This window comes from Vipera ursinii (genome assembly GCF_947247035.1).
Source record: "Vipera ursinii genome assembly, chromosome: Z".
Lineage (NCBI taxonomy): Eukaryota > Metazoa > Chordata > Lepidosauria > Squamata > Viperidae > Vipera > Vipera ursinii.
The window spans coordinates 27,473,644-27,495,920 of record NC_139517.1 but is presented as its reverse complement, the minus strand read 5'-3'; the positions used below and the strand labels follow the sequence as shown (position 1 = coordinate 27,495,920).

Below are 22,277 nucleotides of genomic sequence, written 5' to 3'. Positions count from 1 at the left end.
TTCTGCAAGTTGAAATCCACATATCTTAAAAGTTGACGAAGTTGGGAACTTTGTTTTAGAAGAGTAGAGTGACAACAGTATATTGGGATAATGATTGAGCGAAGGAAGCAACAGTGCAGCTCTGACTGGATGGTGGGGAATGGAAGGATTTCATTCAACCATGACCTGAGTGATTGAGAATCTCCACAGAATTGTAGCTATGCACTTTGGGATGAACACTTTTCGAATGGTGTGGATGTATGAACGGATTTCCAGAAAAATGGCAGACTACAGGAACCATTTGCAGTTCAGTTTGAGATGCAGACAACACAGACTCATCCCCAACAACCTTTGCTTGTCTTCAACAGTGAAGGGACACAGGGCAGAAAACATCCTGCAGCCAAGAAGGCTCCACACCCATTTGCACTCTTCAGGTGACCCTGATGACACAGGTAAAATGAATCTCTAAAAGAATGCAAATGACCTGCTGTCTGTGAGGCGTATAAATCCTTCCATTCCCCACCATCCAGGCAGAGCTGAAGAAGCTTCTTGGACGAGAAGCGAAATGTTTTTTAAAAAAACAAGAAAATCCTGAAAAAGCACCTTTGGCCTTCTAGGCTGGTTGCAATAACTTGCTCTGTTAGAAAAGATTTTTTTTACCTGCTGAACATTTTTGCTTCTGTTTCCTAGCCTAGCATTTAAAATTCTGCAGTCAACGCCACTGAATACAACATCAAATGTATTAATAAGCAGGCATATACATAGAATGAAGGCTGCTGCTAAGCTTGTAAGCCGCCCTGAGTCTTCGGAGAAGGGCGGGATATAAATGGATTTTTTTAAAAAAAAATCATCAAATACTACATCAAAACATGGTGTGTGTGACCACTATACGAATGTTGCTTTAAAAATATATTTCTTAAACACCTTCTTGCAATGCCACCTAGATATACATTCCCCGCTATTTTTCCTGTATGCTTGGATTTTTATAAGTCAAGCTATGTTCACACACTATATTTAACAAAAACTATGATTAACAAACAACACTGACTAAGCCAAAGTCAAATCATCCACATTATATTTTAGAATATTACGTGAAGCCAGTAATTGTGTTACGTGATGGAGCCAAAGTGGGTTATGAATTCTTTTAGTCTTACATTACTTTTGGTAAATGCTAGAAACAAAACATTTTTAATAGGAAAGAGACTTACCTGAAAAATTCCTGCTCTGATAAAAAGTTAGTTTATTTTTCCCCCAGAAACAACAATACAACAGCAAGAACAGTGGCAGCAGCTCTCAACAAAATGGGCCAGCTCTGGGTAGAAATGGAGAAAAAGCAGCAACTGTATCTTTCTTTCTATATTTGAAATCCACAGTGCTCAAATGAGCAAAACTTATATTTTGGATGCCAGTATCGTATCTTTCAGGAGTTCTGTATATGGGGTAGTAGTTAATCTGGTGAATTAAAAACTGGGAGACTGTTAAATTCTAGCCTCCCTTAAGTCCCTAAATTACAACTGAATGACTTGGGGCCAGTCACTCCCTTTCAACTCAACACACCTCGCAAGCTTTTTGTTATGGGCAACTTAAGAGGGTGAGAGCATTTGCACAATGTCTTGAATTGTATAAAATAAAGGTGGGATACAAAGCTAATTATAAAAATAGTAAATCAACGTTGGTGTGCAATGGTATCTAAATCCATCTCTGTGTTTTGAGTCTTGAGCTACTTTTCCAATGGTTTCTAATCCAATCTTTCACCTCTCAGAACCGACCATTAAAGAGCTATGCAATGAAATAAACTAATACTATAATTTCGGGATTCAGCTGTTTAATTTTTACAGTGCCAGAGGATACCTTTTTTTTGGCCTTTCTTTATTTTATAAGGACAATTAATCAAATCTCCCCCTCCGGAATCTTTTCACAACTTGGTTCCTTACAATACAATGTTTTTCAAAGCCCATCACCACAGCAGAGGAGGGTCTCTGCAGACCAAAGTAGTGGAAATTGGGGGGGAAAAAACTATGGAGAAAAAAACATAATTTCTGAATTTGAGGGGAGGTGAATGTACTACTGTAGCCTCATTTCTCCTAACCTTTACCTATTTGTGTCTCTTTTATTTCCCAAACATTTACAATGATTATAAAAGTTTAGCTGGTCTAATAAAAGTATTTTGAATTATCTTTTCTCTTTCTCTCTCACTGCTCCAAACGGCAACTATTGGTCTTTATGTCCGATTTGGCCGATTGCTTTCGGCTAAAACAGAAGGAAACCTCGTCTTGAGTTTTTGACTGGTAACAACATCGTGATTTGGATCTAAGGCGGCGTTTTGCATGGCTGGAACGGGAAGATCTGCACCGCCTCAGGCATCTCCGTCCCCGAACTTGGTGTATTAGCTGAGATGGTGTGAGATCCACTATACAATTCCCACAACTCCACCTCCCCCACCCCACCCCCGACACTCTTCGCTGAAGGAGCTCATTGCGCAAGGACCGTCTTAGGGCAGCCCCACCTATCTGGGGGAATTTTGTCTGAGGTCACTCCCCTCTCGACTCGCGAATCGCAAGGCTATATAAATGGGCCCCCTGTCGGCGAAACTGCTGGCGACACCACTGGAGAAGGCTGGTCGCTGCCGCTGAATGCGCCTCGGCGGGCTAGCGGACTGGCACACGCTTCCCGTCGTCGCCTATCCAGGATGCTGGATTTGGATTACGCTCAGTGAGTGCGGGGGGAACTGGGTCGGGGGGCTGAACGGAGGGGGAGAGGGCAGAAGCGGACCTTGGTGGGAGCCGCAGATCTGATGTGTTAGTCGCTTAAAGAAGCGTAAAATTGTGGCATTTCAGCGTGGGCACAGCGGATCCTCGTGTCTCGGGTTCGCACGTAAGAATGGACAGTGGCGCCTTCCTGAATCGCGCATCTTTCTTACCGGGCTGGTAGATTTTGGCCCCAAAAGCGGGCAGTGTTCCGCTTGACCGGCTCTGGCGCCTGCCTGCCCTTTTCAGTGGATCTGCGCCGAGGTGCTAGAACTGGGCGCCTGTGGAACTCGGAGGGCTCTGCCCCGCAACGCTTGCAAAACAGACGCATCGCCTGGGAAAGACATATGCCCATCGGCAGAGGTAGCCAACTTGTGGCTTATAAGCCACAATAATTCCCCAACATCCCTTTTTGGGACCCCCAGAGCCCCCTTTGGATCAGTGTCACTGGAAAGAATGACAAAGTTTCCCGTGATGCTGAGCTGTTATACAGATTTAAATTAAAATATGAAATCCTAAAAGAACCCTATCATACAGTTAATAACTTCTGAAGTTCTCACCAAAGCCAGTTGCACCCACTTTATAGCTCTTAGTCTTCCCAAATATAATGGGTAACCCTCAGCCACCTAAAGTTTGCTCACCAAAACGTCTAAAAAGAATGAAGGAAAACGTTGGGGGCTAAAACTGAAAGTTAAAGGGCTATTTTCTTGCTAGAAAACAGTATGTATACATGTATATTAAAACTGAGAAACCAACATGTTTTTAATATTTCATAAAACAATGTCAAAAGTCATAAATGAAAATAAAGAGCTAGTTAAAATCTCATTGCTGGCAGTGAGGGCATAAAGGAGGCAGACCAGATTTAGGTTCTATTACAGTCAATCCTATTTTTTACTTAAAGGGTTATCTAAGCACTGTACAGTTTTAATTTCCTTTCCCCAAAACCCAGTGAAGAAGGTCAGAGAATCGGTGATTTGTCCATAGATTACTTCTTCAGCCCTATGGTTGACCTAGGATTTGAATTTAGGTGGATCCTTCTTGATCTTGGCTCTAGCAAAACAAAACAAAAAAAACAACAAAAACATTAAATATGATTGGAACTGTTTAGTACTTAGATGGGAGACCCCTTGCAGACTTAAGAGTTATAAGCTACACTGGAATTTAAAAAGCTTCCCAGAAGAAATCCTTGGGAAATCACTCTCAAATGGACATCTTCATATAATCAAGAGGAGTAGCTTTCATCTTGAGACCTTTTTGTTCTGTCCTTCACTTCTTTAAGCTTAATGCAATCTAGTGTTTCACCCCATCTCTTTAAGCGTATGCCAAATACATGAAGGGGACTTCACTTTTGACTCTGGAATTTTTATGCCTGTCTTATTTATATAGGAATATTTTGGCTGCTATTTCTCACATTGCAGCCTTTTAGAAAATTGACTCATACAATTGTTTCACAAAAAATGTGCAACAGTTGTGAGTATAGCAATAACTTCATACTTTGCCAGCTATTCTCCAAATTGCTGCTATTTTTATTTTGTCATCTCCTGTACCTGACCAGATGTCCTGTATTCTAGGTTTCTGTCCAGCCCATACCTTTCTCCCTCTCACTTTTCTTCTTTTCCTGTTGTCTGTTATGCAAATATTGAGACTGGTGAAGGTTGGGAAAATTAGATTTGAATATTTCCTCAGCACAAGAGTGTGACAATGAGACAATGAGCAGTTCTCTTGCTTAGTAGTTCTACTCAAAAATGCTGATTTTTGGCCCATTTCTACCCAGAGCTGGCCCGTTTTGTTGAAGCTTGGGGTGCTGCCATGATTCTTTCAATATTAATATTAATTATAGTGCTTTGCTGCCTAGAACCACATGTGATTTTAGTCTGCTCAAAGCCACCCTGGGGAAATCTAGTTTTTTGGTGTACAATACATTTTTTAAAAAAATAAAAATGCATCTGGTGGAGTGATCTAGGTTCACAGGTTTTTCCCCTCTTCGTGTCAGGATAATCGCAGCCAGGGTAAATGAAGGAATTAATAACTGCCTTTCTCAACATGCCAAATTGGATGTCTGAGATAGCAGACTGGCTCTAGTTAATGGTGAGATTGCTGCTACCACTATCCTCCCTACAGTAAATGTACAATGTAGAGCAAAGATGGTTATATTGCACAATACTGGGAAGACCCCTCCCCCCATACTCCTTATCTAGAATGAAGCCTTCCACATCTAGATGCCCTGTGCTGAAGGTTAAAAGCAAAGTCAGTGTAACTGTGATTGAGTTGTTGGAGCAAAACATCTGAAGGAGCAAGTTTGGGGGGAATTTGTTCTTTCTTTCTCCTACATGTCTTCTTTATGAAAAAAGCTGCACCCTGTTTGAAGGTATTACTACACGGTTTATGTTCAGCCTTAGGATTCACACTTTCTCTAATCTTTTTCTGTATCATGGGCAGAGCCATGTACAATGATGTCATGGTAAGTGAATGGGTCATGCTGTTTTGGTAGGGGCTATCACCATCCCCCTCCTCCCCCTCTCCTCCTTGCTTTCAGGCATTTTAACTTTTAACTTCCATAAGTTCTAGCTAGTATGGGGTTGTATCAGAATATGGCAATGCTTTGCTATGCTGATTTATTTAGAATGTTGTATTTCCATCATCAATGCAATGCAGGAACGGCCACACTTATCCTTTTGGGTACTTGATATAACTCCTAATGAATTATTATTCACCTAGACTCAAAGAAGGTATCTAATCCCAGGGATAAGGAACAGTAGCTCCCAACTCCCCCCTTGGGGCTTTTGATGGCACATCCAAATGCACCCTAAGCTCTGGAAGGAGTAGCAGCCTTCCCCACTCTCAGGCCTTCCAGGTGTCAGAAGAGGTTGCATGATGCAGCTCAGTTTGTAAATCATTAGAATCTTTTATACCATTTACTTTAATTGTTAAATTTATTTGCTGCCTATCTCATGGTGGGGCTATTTTAGGTGGCTTACAACAATCCCAGCATCTAAACTATAACACCCCCCCATACCAATAATGGGAATTATGAAATTCTTCAATAAATCTGAAGAACCCTTGATTTTAGGAAAATTAATTCAGAGAATAGCTTACAAGGCTAGAGATGATGTAAATGGGGATGAAGTGCAATTGTTAAGGATAGTCAGTCTAGTCAGTGATTGTATTTGTGGAATAGAAGGGGTTATCTTGATTTCAATGAACTAATAGTAGTAGAGGAGGAAAAAAATAGATTCTCTGAACACTTTTCAATTTTACTCTGAATGAAAATTCTGTGGGATTATATTATATAGAATTAGGTTTTATTCCCACTGGAGGACATGTATGTGAAATCTGTACATGTTTACTTTGCTTGCAGTCATTTCATTACCTGACTAGGTAACACCATCAGTGCTAGTGAGCATGGAGTTTGCTTCCTGATTATGCATAGTAATTTGTCCTGCCACTAGTTCCTTGATGTTGATATTATTTTCTGCTTATTTGTTTGTTAATCCTTGCTTATCTGGATATTGGTTGCTGATCTGTTCTGAACTTTGTTTTCCCCTTTTTAGCCTTTTTGCAGTATTGTCTGTTTTGAAAAGTGTGTAAATATGGTTTATGTCTATGTGTCTCTCTGCAGAATTATATCATTTAGGTTTTGTTCCCCTTGATTAACACCAGACTAATAATCAAGCAGAAAATAATACCCTAATCAAAGAACAACCAAGGAGAAATCCACAACCGCACCACACTGGCAAGGCAAGCTATTGTCAGGGAGCAGACCCCACTCTCAGTCGCCCTGATATTACCTAGCCAGATAAAGAAACATCTGCAAGCAAATAACCAAACTCAGAGAGAACCTAGAACTCCACAATTCGTCTCTTAGCTACATCTGTTCTCTTTTATTGGGACATGTATATCTTGCATTTTTTTCACTTGAACCAAATGTCACTATAGGAATATATAAAATACATAACTCTTTCTTCATCATGGAGCTTTACCAGGCATTACTCCTTGCTATGGTAGAATAATGTCCTGCTAGCATAATGTATTGTTGTCACCCTTCAATGTAGTTTGTGTTTGATGTCCTCCAAATTTTCTCTTGCCCATTCATGTAGGCAACAAGTGAAAACCAAAGACAGCTCTGTTGGTTTTACTCTCCAGGATGTTGTGGCAACAACAAAAGGCAGCCAGGGCTGAGTGTTAGGTGGTACACAAACCAATGGGAAGAGGCTGCATAAATCATGATCCCCATTCTGGGGATAATTTATAGTGATAAATTACTAAGGAAAGGCTCCTAGGCTAATTATAGGACTGTCATACAGCATATATGTCTATTCAGTTGTAATCCCAGATCAATGTGTATAGGATTGCAGTTTCAAAATTAATCCCCTGCAACTGAAATAGGGATAATGAGAGTTGTTGTTAAGATTTATAAAATACTCTTCTAGTCAAAGAAATCTTAACTATTTCCACTTTTATTTGATTGAACAAAGTGGAACTTGCTTCTGAATAAGCATGGCTATGTGTAGATTTATGTGATGTGTGAAAGAAAACCTTATATTATCTACCCAAACAACAATATAGAGCAGGAAGTTCCTGTCATTCTGAGCCTAACTTTTCAATGCTGGCTGTTTTAATCATTGTTCAATGTTATTGGTCATGGGAACACAAGTTGAGAGACATGAGCTTAGTACAGGCAGCCCGTATACCTGCTTACCAATTTTCTTTCTCTCTTCACAGGCCTGATGGATCCCAATATGGCTATATGGTAAGCATGTGATTTCAAATTCTTGAATTCTGAATAGGGTTGGACCCCTGACCTAATTTTAGGAGGTTCAAACCTCTTTGTACTTTTTCTGTTAACCTGTTGAAAGCGAAGAAAAGAGTGGGAGGGAAGGAAGAGAGAGGAAGAGACAAAGGAGGTCACCAAAGACTGAAAATAAAATGGTATTTTCACTTCTCAGGGAGAATGGGAATGGCAAGTATGGGAGATGATTTTTAAAAAAGCCAAAATGGCAACCAAATGCATTGCAGCTATCATCTTTAATTTTTTTCTCTCCCTCTCCCTCTCCCTCTCTCTCACTCACTCATTCTCTCTCCCTCTCCCTCCCTCTCTCTCACTCACTCATTCTCTCTCCCTCTCTCTCACTCACTCATTCTCTCTCCCTCTCCCTCTCTCTCACTCACTCATTCTCTCTCCCTCTCCCTCTCTCTCTCCCTCTCCCTCTCCCTCTCTCTCACTCACTCATTCTCTCTCCCTCTCCCTCACTCACTCCCTCTCTCCCCCCCTCTCTCTCCCTCTCTCTCTCTCTCTCTCCCTCTCTCTCTCCCTCTCTCTCACTCACTCCCTCTCTCTCTCTCTCTCTCACACACACACACACACACACCCCAGTGGCCAAAGAACAGCCTGAAGTATTTGGTCTGATAAAAATATATGTCATATGGTTTATGAGGTGACATCATCATGCACATCTTCCACCCCTCCATTGATGCATAATGAGATGTTTGCAGAAGTCATGACTGCAGAATTCATGGTGGGGAAATGACTGTCTTGAACCAAGGATTGGATGGATTGACAAGGCAGGGTCCCTTGCCTTCCTAATGCATCTTGGGAAACATTTCAGGAGTTTATATTATACTTACAACATCACTATGTTTCTCAGTTCCCCAGTGGATTTATCAGTGATTTGGATTCTTACAAGCAAGAATCCACATTTCCTCCCTGCTTTGGAGATCCGGAGAGCTCCCCAGGTAAGATTTATTTTAGTGGTTCAATATTTTACAGTGTAATGCAAAATTGTAAAGAAAACCAATCAGTTAAAAGGCCATGATAGAGGAGAAAATCCATCACTTAAAAAAAGAAAGCAAGTTTGAAATAAGGTGCCATAGAAATCAACTACAAGGATCCCAGCTACCCTCACAAATAAATACGGTTTATCACTCTCTGACTTGCTGATTTATATAGGACACTTTTGCCCAGCCTTAAAAGAGTTCCAAGAAGCAACTCTTATCACTCATTTTTTTCTGTTTCACAGCTGCTGATCTCTCTTCTGCCCCTTCTTCCCCTCTGCTCTGGTCTCTTGCGCAATTTAGATTTAGTCATGTAACTAACCACCACCTGACTTCTTGGACATTTCTGCATAGTTAACATTCATGGGAATCTGCCACAACATATGCAATCTCATATTTGGGGGTTTTCTAGTCTTAGGAAGGTGGAGAGTGCCCTAGGCCAGGGCTTTTCAACCTTTTCACCCATTGTACCACTTTTAGGATAAGGCAATGTCCGAGTACCACCAGTCGCCCAGCAAGGTGTCAAAAACTTGACCCCCCCCAAAAGAAAAAAGGATAAAGTACAGGTAGTCCTCAACTTACAACAATTCGCTTAGTGACTGTTCAAAGTTACAACGGCACTGAAAAAAGGACTTATGACCATTTTTCACACTTATGACCGTTGCAGCATCCCCAGGGTCATGTGATTTACATTTGGATGCTTGGCAACCGATTCATATTTATGATGGTCACATTGTTCCAGGGTCATGTGATTGCTTTTTGCAACCTTCTGACAAGCAAAGTTAGTGGGGAAACCAGATTCACTTAACAACCATGTTACTAATTTAACTTCTCTCTCTCTCTCTCTCTCTCCCTGTTTCTCTCTCTTCCTCCCTCTCTTTCTCTCCCTCTCTTTCTCTTTCCCTCTCTCTATTTCTCCCTCTTTCTTTCTTCCTCTCTCTATTTCCCTCCTTTTCTTTCTCTCTCTCTCTCCCTCTCCATCTCTCTTTCTCTCCCTCTCTATTTCTTTTTCTTTCTCCCTCCCATTTCTTTCTCCTTCTCTCACTCCCTCTCTCTATTTCTCTCTCCCCCTCTTTCTCTCTCCCTCCCTCTCTCCCATTGTCCCTTCCTTCCTTCTTTCCTTCCTTCCTTTCTTCCTTCCCTCCCTCCCATTGTCATTTCTTTCCTTCCTTCCTTCCAAATCCATTTTTACCAAGAAATCTGATGCCCACTTAACTCTTTATGAAGCACTGGAGGAAAGTTGGGGAAGATCTATCAACGATACTTGGAGGTTGCTAGCTTTATTCCAGCAACAGAGTTGATCCACACATGCCAACAATGCTGCTGTGGACCTTGGGGCAGGAAGGCGCCCTTCACACGGGAGGGATAGAAGACACACCAAAGCGCCCTTTGCCCCGTTCGCCTTTTGCAGACACAGCTGGAGTCCTGGGTGGGGGGAGGTCCGGGGCTGAGGTGCACTCGGGGAAGCGCAGGCCAGCAACTCACAACCAGCTGCTCTTGTAGGACAGGGGCACAAAGCCAGCCAGCATTTGACTGTCCCGGACTACAGCTGTGCTTCCACCTTTCCTAGGGCGGCCCCCGCAGTGGAGCGTAGCGCAGGGCACTAGCATGCCTCACTGCCACAGAAGGACACCGCGGGGAGAAGCAGAGGGAGAGGAGGGGAAGGGAAGGGAGGAGAGGAGGGCACTGACGCCGTGCCTCCCTCGCCTGCCCACCGCCACAGCAGCCTTCGCCGGCTGGAATCAGCACTTCACGGGAGCCTCCGCATTGCAACCAGGTGGGAGAGCAATGCATAGCCAGGTCCCCAGCTTGGAGATGTCTCGGCTGATCAGGATTTTAGATCCCCCGTTCCAGCCAGCCACTTTCAAGGGCAGCTACAGGTTGTCAATTGAAAAACATGGGGAACAGTAGCAAGCCACGGTGGCAGGCACTGGGTCACATCTCCCGCTCGGTGAAAATAAATCACCTCAGCAGGTCTTAAGTAGAGCTACCAAATCTGGGCTGCTGATATCCAACAGGTGAGAGAAGGCCTTGCGTACAGGACAGCCATACACGGCAGAGGTGCTGCTCAGGGCTGGAGGGGAGGCCGGGCAGATTTCAGGCACTGATGCCAGTGCCCGCAATCTGCCCGGCCTCCCCTCCAGCCTCAAGCAGCACCTCTGCTGTGTGTGGCTGTCCTGTTCATGCATGCAATTGCCCTCCAGCCCCAAGCAGCGCCTCTACCGTGCAATCACCCTCCAGCCCCAAGCAGCGCCTCTACCATGCGATTGCCCTCCGCCCCAAGCAGTGCCCACAATCTGGCCTCCCCTCCACCTGCTTTCACAACTCCTCCTGGGCCCCTCACACCTTTTAACCCTCCCACCACTACGCAGGGTAAGGTGACCGCCCCTGCCCCTACCCAGATGCCCTCGTGTCCCCCAAGCATTTTTTTTACTAACCTGCTTTCAGCTGCATTCTGTTTCTCCGTTCCCTTCTTAGCCTTCCCCACGTGTTTGTGGGACTATCGGTAAAAAAGAAAAAAAAAGTTCCATGAGACTTTCTAACTTCTCACGAGATCTCGCAAGAAGTTAGAAAGTCTCATGGAACTTTTTTTTTTGTCCCACAAACACTGAAAGCTGAGAAGCGAATGGAGAAACGGAATGCAGCTGAAAGCAGGTTAGTAAAAAATGCTTTTTTTACTTTTTTCCCCACAATTTTTTTTTTACAGTGCTGTTCAACCGGTCATTCACGTACCACCAGCCATGTACTCACGTACCACTGGTGGTACGCGTACCACCAGTTGAAAAGCCATGCCCTAGGCATTGTGAGAGATCAGCCTCCTGTCATAATAGTACTCATGGATCAAACTTCTTGATAAATAGTGGGCCTTTACATTTGTCATTTGTTCTCTGAGTGCTGTACATAGGACATCCCTCTCATTTTATCACCACAACAACACCCCTATGGGGTAGTGAGCTTTCCAGTCAAGTGGGTATTTGCCTGGGTCTTACTATTCAAACTTACCATTTTAACCACTCCTTGACATTGTCAGTTAGGCGTAGTGGTGAAGGATCTGGCCTAGGAACTGGGAGACTGAGTTCTAGGTCTCCCTTAGGCATGAAGGCCAGCTGGGTGGGTGACATGGAGCCACTTGTTCTCTCACAGCCCAGCCTACCTCACAGGTAGATGGTTGCAGGAACACATGAAGCAGGAGTATTTGGTATATTCTCTACATACCAAATCTAACAATCTAATAATAACATAACTACTATTACTCCTCAATAACAATATAACTATTGTTAATCTCAGCCCTTGGGAGCACTTAGGTGACCTTGTTTGCATTGTGAGCTTGACTGAGAAAGTGAATGGCCATTTCTGTATTGTTGCTGAAAAAAACAGCATGATCACATTCCTTATTGATACCAGGACTCAATGTCAACTGAAAGCAGCCTTTACTTACCTTGAATCTTTATCTTTATTAGACTTATATACTGCCCTTCTCCCGTAGGACTCAGGGCGCTTCACAAGGTTTTTTAAAATAGCAATACAACAATTACAAAAATTAAGAACAGTTAAAATAATTACATTTAGACCTTGAATAAATATAAAACCCCAATTAAAATCCAATTTAAAACCCCAATTAATACTCTCAGTCCAGGCCAGAAAGCTCAAAGAGCCAAGTCTTCAGGTCCCGGCGGAATGAGAGAAGGTCAGGGGCAGTCCTCAGCTCTACAGGCAGCTGGTTCCAGAGGGCAGGCGCACCCACTGAGAAGGCCCTCCCCCTGGGTGTTACCCGCCGGCAATCTTTTACCGGCGGCATCCTGAGAAGACCCTCCCTTTGGGAGCACACAGGATGAAGGGAGCTTGATGCCAGCAGCAGGTGTTCCCTCAGATATCCCAGACCCAAGCCACTTAGGGCTTTATAGGTCATCACCAGCACCTTGATGTCTGCTACCAACCTACTGTAGCCAACTGAGTGGCTGAACAAATGGTTGTTTTGCTCAGTTCACCTAGCAGGCTTAGCCTTGTGGAAGCTTCAATAGACAAGCTTCCAGAACCAGTGCAGGAAGCTCCTTTGAGTCTAACATAAAGGTCCAACGTGTTTGGTCTTCCCATTTTACCAAAAGGCTACTTTTTATCCTCATTTGCTGCAGTCTTTGCAACCATTGGAAGGGCTCTTCACATTTTTCTTGGAAGGGGCAAATGACACTTCTTTCCTCAGTAGGCAATGCATGTACTGCCTTGATGGCAAATGGAAATGTGGATGTTCATTCTATGAACATGTGTGTAGTAGGTCTATGTGCTAGCAAATAACATTCCTGATGAACGACATCTTCCTCACTGTTTCTGCTTTGGTCTTCTTTTAGCAGGATCACCAAAACCACACTCCTTATGTAGCTTGAAAAATGTAAGTGCATGGGGCTATTTTAAGCACACACCATATTTTTCATTGGAAGTTATAATCACTAATAAACAACACAAATGCAAGAATTACATTAGCAGGAAGCTAAAGGGAAACCAAGTATTGCAATTTGTCTGATAGAAGAGATACAAAGTCCCAAGTAGAATTTGCAACAAAATATTGTACTGAAAAATATTGTTTGATGTCCTACCTAATCAGCCGGCAAGCCTCTTTTGAAATGGTTTATAAGCATTTTCTCCCATGATAATAGCCCCTTGCCTCAATATCTAAAGATAGTTCTTGTTTGAAAATAGATGGTACTAGTTAGTCTGATTAGAGATTCAATCTTTGCAAATTGAGTTTGCTATAATATAGGAGTTAAGCATGTTCCTTATTCTACTGTATGAAACAGGTTTTAAAAACCCACCTTCTGAGCTATTCAGGGATCCCATTACCGCCTTATTTTGATTTTGCTCCCTGGTGGGGAGAAGCAAGACTGCAAATATCCGTTAGGGTTCAGCTTGCTATTCCTATGCAAATTCATGGTGGCAGATATTTGCACAGACCCTACTTTACAGCTGCCCAGAACACAGAGAGCTCTTTGTAGTCAGCATTGTGCATCATCTACCCCTTGTACCTGGGCAAACCAAGTGGGCATTGAAGCCTTTCTCTTAAGGTGATAGGGGAAAAAAAAGCATTGTGTAGGCCTCCTCCCCATGGGAAACCTCAACAGACAGAACCACATCTCTAAGCAAGTAGTGGGCATGAGTGCAAATAATACACAGGGATTCTCTTATCCCTCTCCAGAAGAATCCCCATCAGTCTTAACAGCAAAAGAGAAAAGAATAGCGTACAAAACCAACTTAAAGGGAAGTCCGCAGATGGTCCAGGTGATCTTCAACTTACAATCATTTGTTTCGTTCAAAGTTACAACTGCACTAAAAAAGTGACTTACGAGTATTTTTCACACTTACGACTGTTACTACATCCCCATAATCACCTGATCAAAATTAAGATGATTGGCAACTGACTCATATTTATGACAGTTACAATGTCCTGCAGTCATACGATCATCTTTTGTGACTTTCTGACAAGCAAAGTCAACGGGGAAGCCAGTTTCACTTAAACAACCATGTTACTAACTTAACAACTGCAGTGATTCATTTAACAGCCGTGGCAAGAAAAGTTGTAAAATGGGGCAAAATTCACTTAACAACTGTCTTGCTAGCAACAGAAATTTTGGGCTCAATTGTGGTTGTACGTCAAGGACTACCTGTAACCGGCCTGTGATTCCGTTTTATTTACTTGATTTCTGATACGACTAAGAAGCTTGCCATTGAAAGCTGCCTGTGATAGGGAGTATAGAAAAGCTATCAAGAATGGCAGATTAGGGAAACAGCAGCCTTATCTGCTGTTTTTTCTGATCTGCTCTTTGCATGCTGACTGTGTGAGGACCTCTTCTTCTCTTTGTCCTCTTTGTGGAAAGTAAGTCGGATCAAGACAAAGATGTGATATTCCTTTGTGTTTCTCTATCCCCATTTTGCTCCAGGAATTCTGGGCAATATATACAGAGCTCTTGCTTTCCATTTCCTCCTTAGGCTTCTAGAATAGTCAGAGACAATGACTGGCTTCATGTCATTTAGTAGGTTTTCAGGTGGAGAGTAGATTTGGCCTTCGAACTCCTAATCCAGGGGTAGGCAACCTTGGCTCTTTTATGACTTGTGGACTTCAACTCCCAGAATTCCTAAGCCAGCCATGCTGAGGGGAAAGGGAGAGGTTTCTAAGCTGAGCCATGCTGGCTCAGGAATTCTGGGAGTTGAAGTCCACGAGTCATAAAAGAGCCAAGGCTGCCTATCCCTGTCCTAATCCAACACCTAACTCTTAGAGCACACTGTCATTCTTTTTCTCTTCTGCCTGTTTTCAGTCCACTTGCATGGAACTGTAGTTGATGATGACCGAGCTGGCTACTGCAGATAGTCCTTGATTTATGACTATTTGTTTAACAATGGCTCAAAGTTACAATAGGGTCAGAAAAAGTGACTCATGACCCATCTTCAATGTTATAACCATCACACCACTCCAAGAATAAACATGATTGGAATTCTGATAGTTGGCAACCGGTTCGCATTTGCGATGGGCGCAGTGTCTTACGGTCATGTGATTGTAAGTTGCAACCTTCCCAGCCATGACAAGCAAAGTCAATTTGGGAAGTTGGATTTGGTTAACAACCATTTTTAATTGCTTGATTCTCCCAATGACCACAGTAAAAATGGTGATAAAATCAGGTCTGGTAACATGGTGGCTCATTTAGTGATTACATCGCTTAGCGACAGAAATTCCAATGCCAAATGTGGTTGTAAGCTGAAGATTACCAGTAAATACAAAACAAGAGCAGGTGAAAGGGCAGATGAGGCTCTACTGATTTCCAGTAGATGTGCAGGTTTGTTTATTTGTTTATTGCTTTGTTTTAAGCATTTTTGTGGCTGCCCAGTTCAAACCAGGTGCCACATATATAACTAAAATAAATAAACAATTTAATGGTGATCAGAAATTTGTTATATCCCACCAATGGGAACTCTGCTCAACCTGAGCTAAGTGTCCATGGAAAGAACCACTTCTCTTCTGAAAGCCTGAAAGGCTGGGCCCAGTAGTTATTCCAGTGTATGGTGGAAAGAAAGTTGCAGTAGCTATTTCTTTTCATTACACTTCATCATCCCCTCTGGTTGGTAGATTTTGGTTGCAACAAATCGTCAAAGAAAACACCTACTAACCTGAAGTTTGTGCGCATTTGCTGATGACTTTGGATCACTTTTTAATAGGATGCTCCTGAACAGCGAGCTTCTCTAGGTCTTTTGGATCCTTCTTTTTGACCTGGGATTTTGCCTTTCAGAGTCTTGTATGAACTGGCTAGAGATGCAAGAACCTGGATATGAACCCTTTGAGATAGGACACCTGGCTCAGCTGCAGAATGTCCAAGCCTCCTACCCCCCTGGCACTTACCCCCAGCCACAGCTCTCTCTGGAACCAGTCTACAACCATGAGGGAATGATGCCTGCCCAGAATTCAGCTATGGTATTCAAGGGCGAATACAACACTGAGGTAATGGGCGGAACCTTAGTATCTGGGAAGGGGAAAGGAACCCGAATCCCTTAGATCTCCTTGGGAAGACCATGACTCTTTTTCCTATCAGGTTATTTCCAGATATATGGATTTCCTGGCCAGCATGACTTTTGCTAATGACCTATGACCACCGTAGGACCATAATTTCAGTTGCTAAATAAGGCAGTTGTTAAACAAGTCACACTTTATTTACAATCTTTTTTGTTACAGTTGTCAAGTGAATCACTACAGTTGTTAAATTAATCAGTCTGTCATTTAGTGAATCCAGCTTCCCCCGTTCATTTTGTTTGACAGAAGTTGGCTGGGAAGGTTGAAGATTGAGATCATGTAACTCCAGGATACTGCAACTGTTAAAAGTACATGTCAGTTGCCAAGTGCCTGAATTTTGATCATATTACCATGGGGAATTTATAATGTTCGTAAGTGTGAGAACTGGTCATAAGCCATTTTTTCAATGCCATTGTAACTTTCTAAACAAATGGTTGCAAGTTGAGGACTACTTGTACTGTTGGTTAATCAAGGGATATGAAATCCTTAACTCTTTACACACACACACACACACACACACACACACACACAGAGAGAGAGAGAGAGAGAGGATATAGAGTTTTCTGCATGGTGTAATCTTTGGACTTTAGAAAGAGATAAGGAAATGCTGTCAACAAAATATAGCAGTATATTCTAAGATTGAACCAGTGTAAAAGGGAGACCTTCTGGCAGTAGACATGGTTTTAGAGATCTTTTGGGCAGGAAGTGTAAGACAAATAACTTTTTTCCTATCCCCCAAAATATTTCTTTGCTATGTGACATTAAAAGGTTCAGACTATAAAGCGTCTTTCATATAAAAGAAACAGATCAACTGGAGAGTCATTTAACTTTTGTAATAATCTATGTAATCCAGTTTGGTCCTTACTCTCAAGACTGGCAACTGCTATTTAAATGTTTCATTCCATTAAATTGTCATTTGATCTCTACAGATCTATCTGCCATACGAACAATATTCTGCTCCAAGGGAAATATGTAGCCCATTGTCAGAAGAGGGGGAAATTCACAAGGATGCCCGGAATCTGGAAGTATCTTCTGAGAGTGATTTGGATGAGAATCTCTTGTCTAGGTTTGATTCTGGTGAGTGGAGAGTAAGAATCCTAACTCAGAAAGTAGATAAAGCCTCCAAAGATGACAGAGGGCCCAGAGTATTGATCTGCAAGCTAATGAAGTATGCCCCAGGCACAAACCATCACTAAGAAATCAGTCCACAACAGATAATTTAGGCATATGATCCCAGAACACAGCTGCTATCTACAGCCTGGCATTTGGCAGATGTATTAGATTCCACTTCCCTTCTTTCCCAACAGATGTGGCCCAGCACTTCCAAAGGGCATCAGGATGAGGGAATGCAGCTTGCTCACTAAATTTCAGCAGGCACAATATGTGGGCGAGATTGAGAAATTGAGAAGCATTTCAGACACATGCTGGAGCACTGCTAAGAAAACTGAATGTTTACAATTAAGAGGAATTGAGCTTGGTATCTGTGGAGATTCTCAGTCATCCAGGTCATGGTTGCCCCCATAGGCACCTTTTCAAAAGGCAACTAAACTTTGCTTTACCTTTAAGACGTTTCATTTCTCATCTATTCTTCAGAATTGAAGAAGCTTCCTGGATGAGAAGCAAAATGTCATCAAGGAAAAACAAAGTCCAGTTGTCTTTTGAAAAAGCACCTTTGAGACAATTGAGCTTGGTGTGTCTTTTAATGTTTAGCAACTTTCTTATTTAATTGACTGTTTGCTGTTACAATGGTGATGAAAAAGTAATTTTATGATCAATCCTTGCATTTACAACCTTCGCAGATCTCTAAAGCAACGGGAAGTTGAAGTGAGATTGTAAACACAATCCTAGTTTCGCTTAGCCACCACTTGGCTTACTGACTGAGTTGCCAATTCCAATTGTGGTTGCTAAAGAAGGATTTTATCAGAATATGCTACTAAGAATCTATAAGCATCTGCCATCTCAAGGAAGTTGATTATTATTCCACAAAGGAAAATCTCTTAATTATTAATTCTTGTTTTGCCTGCTTATGTCTTAGCTGTACGTATATATGGGAATTCCTTTCTTAACCCCTTGCCCCCTCCCAATCTTAGAATCAGTTCTACATTCATTCTGAAACTGGTAACTCTGCTTTTTGTCAAAGCACGTAAAAATGCAAGTAGAAAAATAGGGACCACTACGGTGGGAAGGTAACAGTGTTCCATGTGCCTTTGGTGTCTAGTCATGCCGGCCACATGACCACGGAGACGTCCTCGGACAAACGCTGGCTCTTCGGCTTTGAAACGGAGATGAGCACCGGTCCCTAGAGTTGGAAACGACTAGCACGCATGTGTGGGGGAACTTTTACCTTTATAGAGTTAACTATTGGTCTACAATATATAATTAATAGTGAAGATTCTTCAACCATCTTTCTTACTTATACTATTATGCCACAGTGCTGGCTTGATGCATCGTACACAGGTGCTATTTAGTGAAATGGTCCATATTGATATTATGCAAAAAGTCTCTTGTTCCTATTTGACCTCTCTAGAATAGCCTATAAAACAACCAATGGTTGCTTTGCATGATTAGCTGAATGGAAGAAATCCTGTGATACGATGCTAGAATCCTATCTATTCCCAACCTTGAGTAACTGGTTCCTATTTTCTGAACAAATGAGGAAGATTAAGGGCAGTGTTCATCTGGATTACAAAACAAGCATCAGTGTGAATCTCCATTGCTTGGGAGAATTTTCTTTCTTTTTTTTATTGAAAAGTTTTACAGTACATTTTATTTTCAACAAAACAAAACCCCTCCCAACCCCCTCCCCTCTTCCCAACCCTCCCCAACACCTCCCTCCCTCCCCCTCCCCCCCTCCCCAACTTCCCAGAGCTAAATACAAGGTATAACAATAAAAACAATCATAATCTACCATATGCAAACAACAATAACTATTAAATCTGTCGCACTTTAACTCTTATAAAATAACTACAAGCAATATAAATATCACATCAATACTTATTCAAATGCTAAGTGAAACTTTTTAGTCCCATATTTATTCTGGATGTAATCAATCCATTCTTGGGAGAATTTTCTTAGAGCTGAATGGTGAAATGTCAGGATTGTGATCTTCCCCCACCCTCCACAAGAAGTCCTCCCCCCCCCCGTGGTATCCTAACTCTTGGAGGAAATCCAAAAAGAGATTTTACTTTAATTTGCAATCAGAGATTCATGTAGAGAAATGTGAAATTTGTCGCAGAGATTTTTAGCCTCGTGACATGCTGAAAAGCCCTCTCGGGCTTCTGCGATCCTTGAGAATAAGAGAGGCTGCAGTCATGACAATCTCGTTTCCTCCTTGGGGGAGTGCTTTCCTCTGAGCAGCAGATGGTGGGGGCCATCTGACACATCTGTCTATCCCGATCTTTGGTCTCTTCTGCAGGCTCTCGCAGAAAACTCCGCCTCTACCAGTTTTTGCTGGAGCTCCTTGAAGGTGGTGACATGAAAGAATGTGTGTGGTGGGTGCAGCGTGATGCAGGCATCTTCCAGTTCTCTTCAAAGCACAAGGAGCTTCTGGCACATCGCTGGGGCCAGCAGAAAGGCAACCGCAAAAAAATGACCTACCAAAAAATGGCTCGAGCTCTGCGCAACTATGGCAAAACGGGCGAGATCCGCAAGGTGAAAAAGAAGCTCACGTACCAGTTTGGGACCTCACTGCTGAGCCCATCACCTTCTTCCTAAAGCCCTCAAGACTCCTGGGCCAGAATAACCTCCAATGAAATGCTTCCTCTGTTGGCTTTCTTGAAAACTGTATTTGGGCATTTGCCAGTATGGCTGTATTAGAAAACCTGCCAGAGGTTTTGCAGTAAGCGAGGAGGGAGGATCTGAAAGTAATGAGGGCTTTTACTAGGTGGGGGGATCTGCACTTTAGGGGAAGGTTTATGGACCAGGACTTGGGGTGGGTGTGTTCCTTTTTGGGATGGGAAAGTGGAGTTCAGCTAAGATGCATCTGGCTGGGATTCCTGGATTGATCTTTCCTGGATGGTTTGAGAACCAGTGCTCATATCAACTCTTTTGGGGATCTTGGTGGAATGAAAAAAGAATGAGACAGCAGCAGAGCTGCTAAATTATTTTTGAGTATGGCCTTAATGGATTTATGGCCCCTCCTTAAAATATTTGTAGCATCTTCCTACAATTGCACAGGGCTCTCAGTTCAATGCTTCCCTTATTCTCTTGCCATTCCATGCTTTACTGTTTCATCAACATATATGACCTTTGGAGCAAGTAGGAAAATTATGCAGAGCATAATTCTCGAACTCTTTCCAATCTCTTAATACCTACTCCACTCATATGATCAGGAAGGAGGAGGGACTCGGCTTAGAATGGGTGAATCAGCCACAATCTAAGTTACTGCCCTGATTCAATCCATTTTTTTTAATCTTTTGCCAGCTTCCTTCCTCACGCCAAATTTGGTTCTGTTCTGTTCAGTTTTTAGAGAATAATCTGGAAAGACAGTTGGTTAGAGTCTTTTAAAACACCTATACAGTTTCTTGTAAGAAATTTCTTTCCAACATTCTTTTGGCTTGGAAAGAATAAAGAAAATTGGTAAGGAGAGGCATCATCCTACAAGTGCTGGTCTGAAAAAGTACTCCTCTCTTGTTCTTTAATCCAACAAATACTCTGGAAGAAAACCAGAGGCAGATATGCACCTTGGGATTTATATGACTTCTCTGGTTTGATATAATCCTCTATGGCAGTTTCACACAAAGATTTTGTAGCAACTCAAAATTTTTACATTTTTGCGGCATTGATAGTATTGGAGGACTGAGCTAAATCATTTCCAATTCATCTCTGGTATAAGTAGTCCTTGGTTTATGACAACAATTAGGTCTGGAGTTGCTGTTGCTAAGTAAAGCAGTTTTGTATTGTTCAGCAATGACCATAAGGGTTGTTGAGCAAGAACCTCATGTGATCACAACTTCTGACTTCCTGCCAGCTTCATTACTGAAGTTACTTGTTGGTAGTCAGTAGAGAACTTTGGAAATTGTGATCACATGACTGTGGGGATTCTGTGATAGCTGGAACTTCGAGAACCCACTATAAGTTGTTGAGCACTGTCCCAAGCTTGAACATTCAAGGCCATAACCTGAGAAACATCTGAACCTTGACTTTGATAACCTTGTAGCACCCATCATAATTTATGGGTTGCTAATTTCCCTCTCTGTACTGGAAGTAAGGGGATATTTGTTGCTTACTGCATTGTTTTTCAACCTTGGTAACTTTAAAATGTATGGACTTCAACTCCCAGGAGAAAGTCACTTTTCTCTGAGTGTTGAAGTTCATGCACCTTAAAGTTGCCAAGGTTGAAAATTAGTGCTCTAGGATCAACAAATTTTGGATCAGGGCAGTGATGTTTACTTCTAGTTCTTCAGTTGGTAGCAGCAATCACCTAAAAATTGCTTCTAAAGATTGAGAAATGAAAACAGTGGGGATGTGGAAATGGCCTGAGTTAGCATCATTTAAGCATCATGGTGGGAAGGAAGCAGATTATTCATGTCCGTGAGACTTTCTACTAGTCTCTCCCCTTGGGAGTCAAGACAGATGCACCACTTTCGAAAAGTCATGTTTTGTTTAGCCAGTTTGCTGGCTTAACTAGAATTGGTTGTGTAACCAAATCACTGTGGTTTGTTGAGTTACAGTTAATCATGTTGTGCAACCCCAGTTTTGTGGGCTGGCCTTTTGTAACTGGAGGAAGCACAAGATGAGGCCCATAGGGCTTGGGTCTAAGAACAGGCAGGTTAAACATGAGGGAGCTTTCAGGAGGGAGGGATATAATAGATCTTCAAATAGTAGAAAAAAGATAGTGTTGATGGGGAGGGGCAGCAATGGGGGTGGGAGGGGAAGACTTAAATTTCTGGCCTAGGACTTGAGTGTGTAATATAGAGTTGAAATGTTTATTTAAATACTACAGTGAGGAGTTTTGGGTTAAAATCTGATTATTTTTAAAATGGATATCTTTTGTACATATTTTAGAAATTGCTAATAAATGTTTACAACAACAGTGAATTTAGCTACAGCTGAATTGTTTTGTAGTCATTCAAACACTGGGAGGGAAGGATGCTGGTGGGAGAAGCTCTTTGCACTTTGAAGTAGCCTTTCTCCAGCCAGACAGAAGGAAAAGCACGAAAGAATGGTCAGACCAGGGCATCTGAGTATGTGAGGAGGGGAGAAAACTAATCAGGATGGTGGCAGGTATC

General features: G+C 42.3%; 1 protein-coding gene across 1 annotated transcript; it reads left to right on the top strand.

Moving 5' to 3' along the window:
• Positions 1-2,613: 2,613 nt before the first annotated feature.
• SPIB (Spi-B transcription factor) lies at positions 2,614-21,905 on the top strand. Its single transcript, XM_083378178.1, has 6 exons — positions 2,614-2,691; positions 7,449-7,476; positions 8,372-8,459; positions 15,770-15,978; positions 16,977-17,124; positions 19,463-21,905. Exons 1-6 carry the CDS (start codon positions 2,669-2,671, stop codon positions 19,759-19,761), a joined length of 795 nt encoding a protein of 264 aa, XP_083234304.1. The 5' UTR covers positions 2,614-2,668; the 3' UTR covers positions 19,762-21,905.
• Positions 21,906-22,277: the final 372 nt, after the last annotated feature.

What these genes read in the sequence shown, in the direction of transcription:
- SPIB (XM_083378178.1), top strand. Translation starts at nt 2,669, where the DNA reads ATGCTGGATTTGGATTACGCTCA. An exon ending in CTGGATTTGGATTACGCTCA is followed by an intron (nt 2,692 to 7,448) that starts GTGAGTGCGGGG and finishes CTCTCTTCACAG; the next exon opens with GCCTGATGGATCCCAATATG. An exon ending in AGATCCGGAGAGCTCCCCAG is followed by an intron (nt 8,460 to 15,769) that starts GTAAGATTTATT and finishes TTTGCCTTTCAG; the next exon opens with AGTCTTGTATGAACTGGCTA.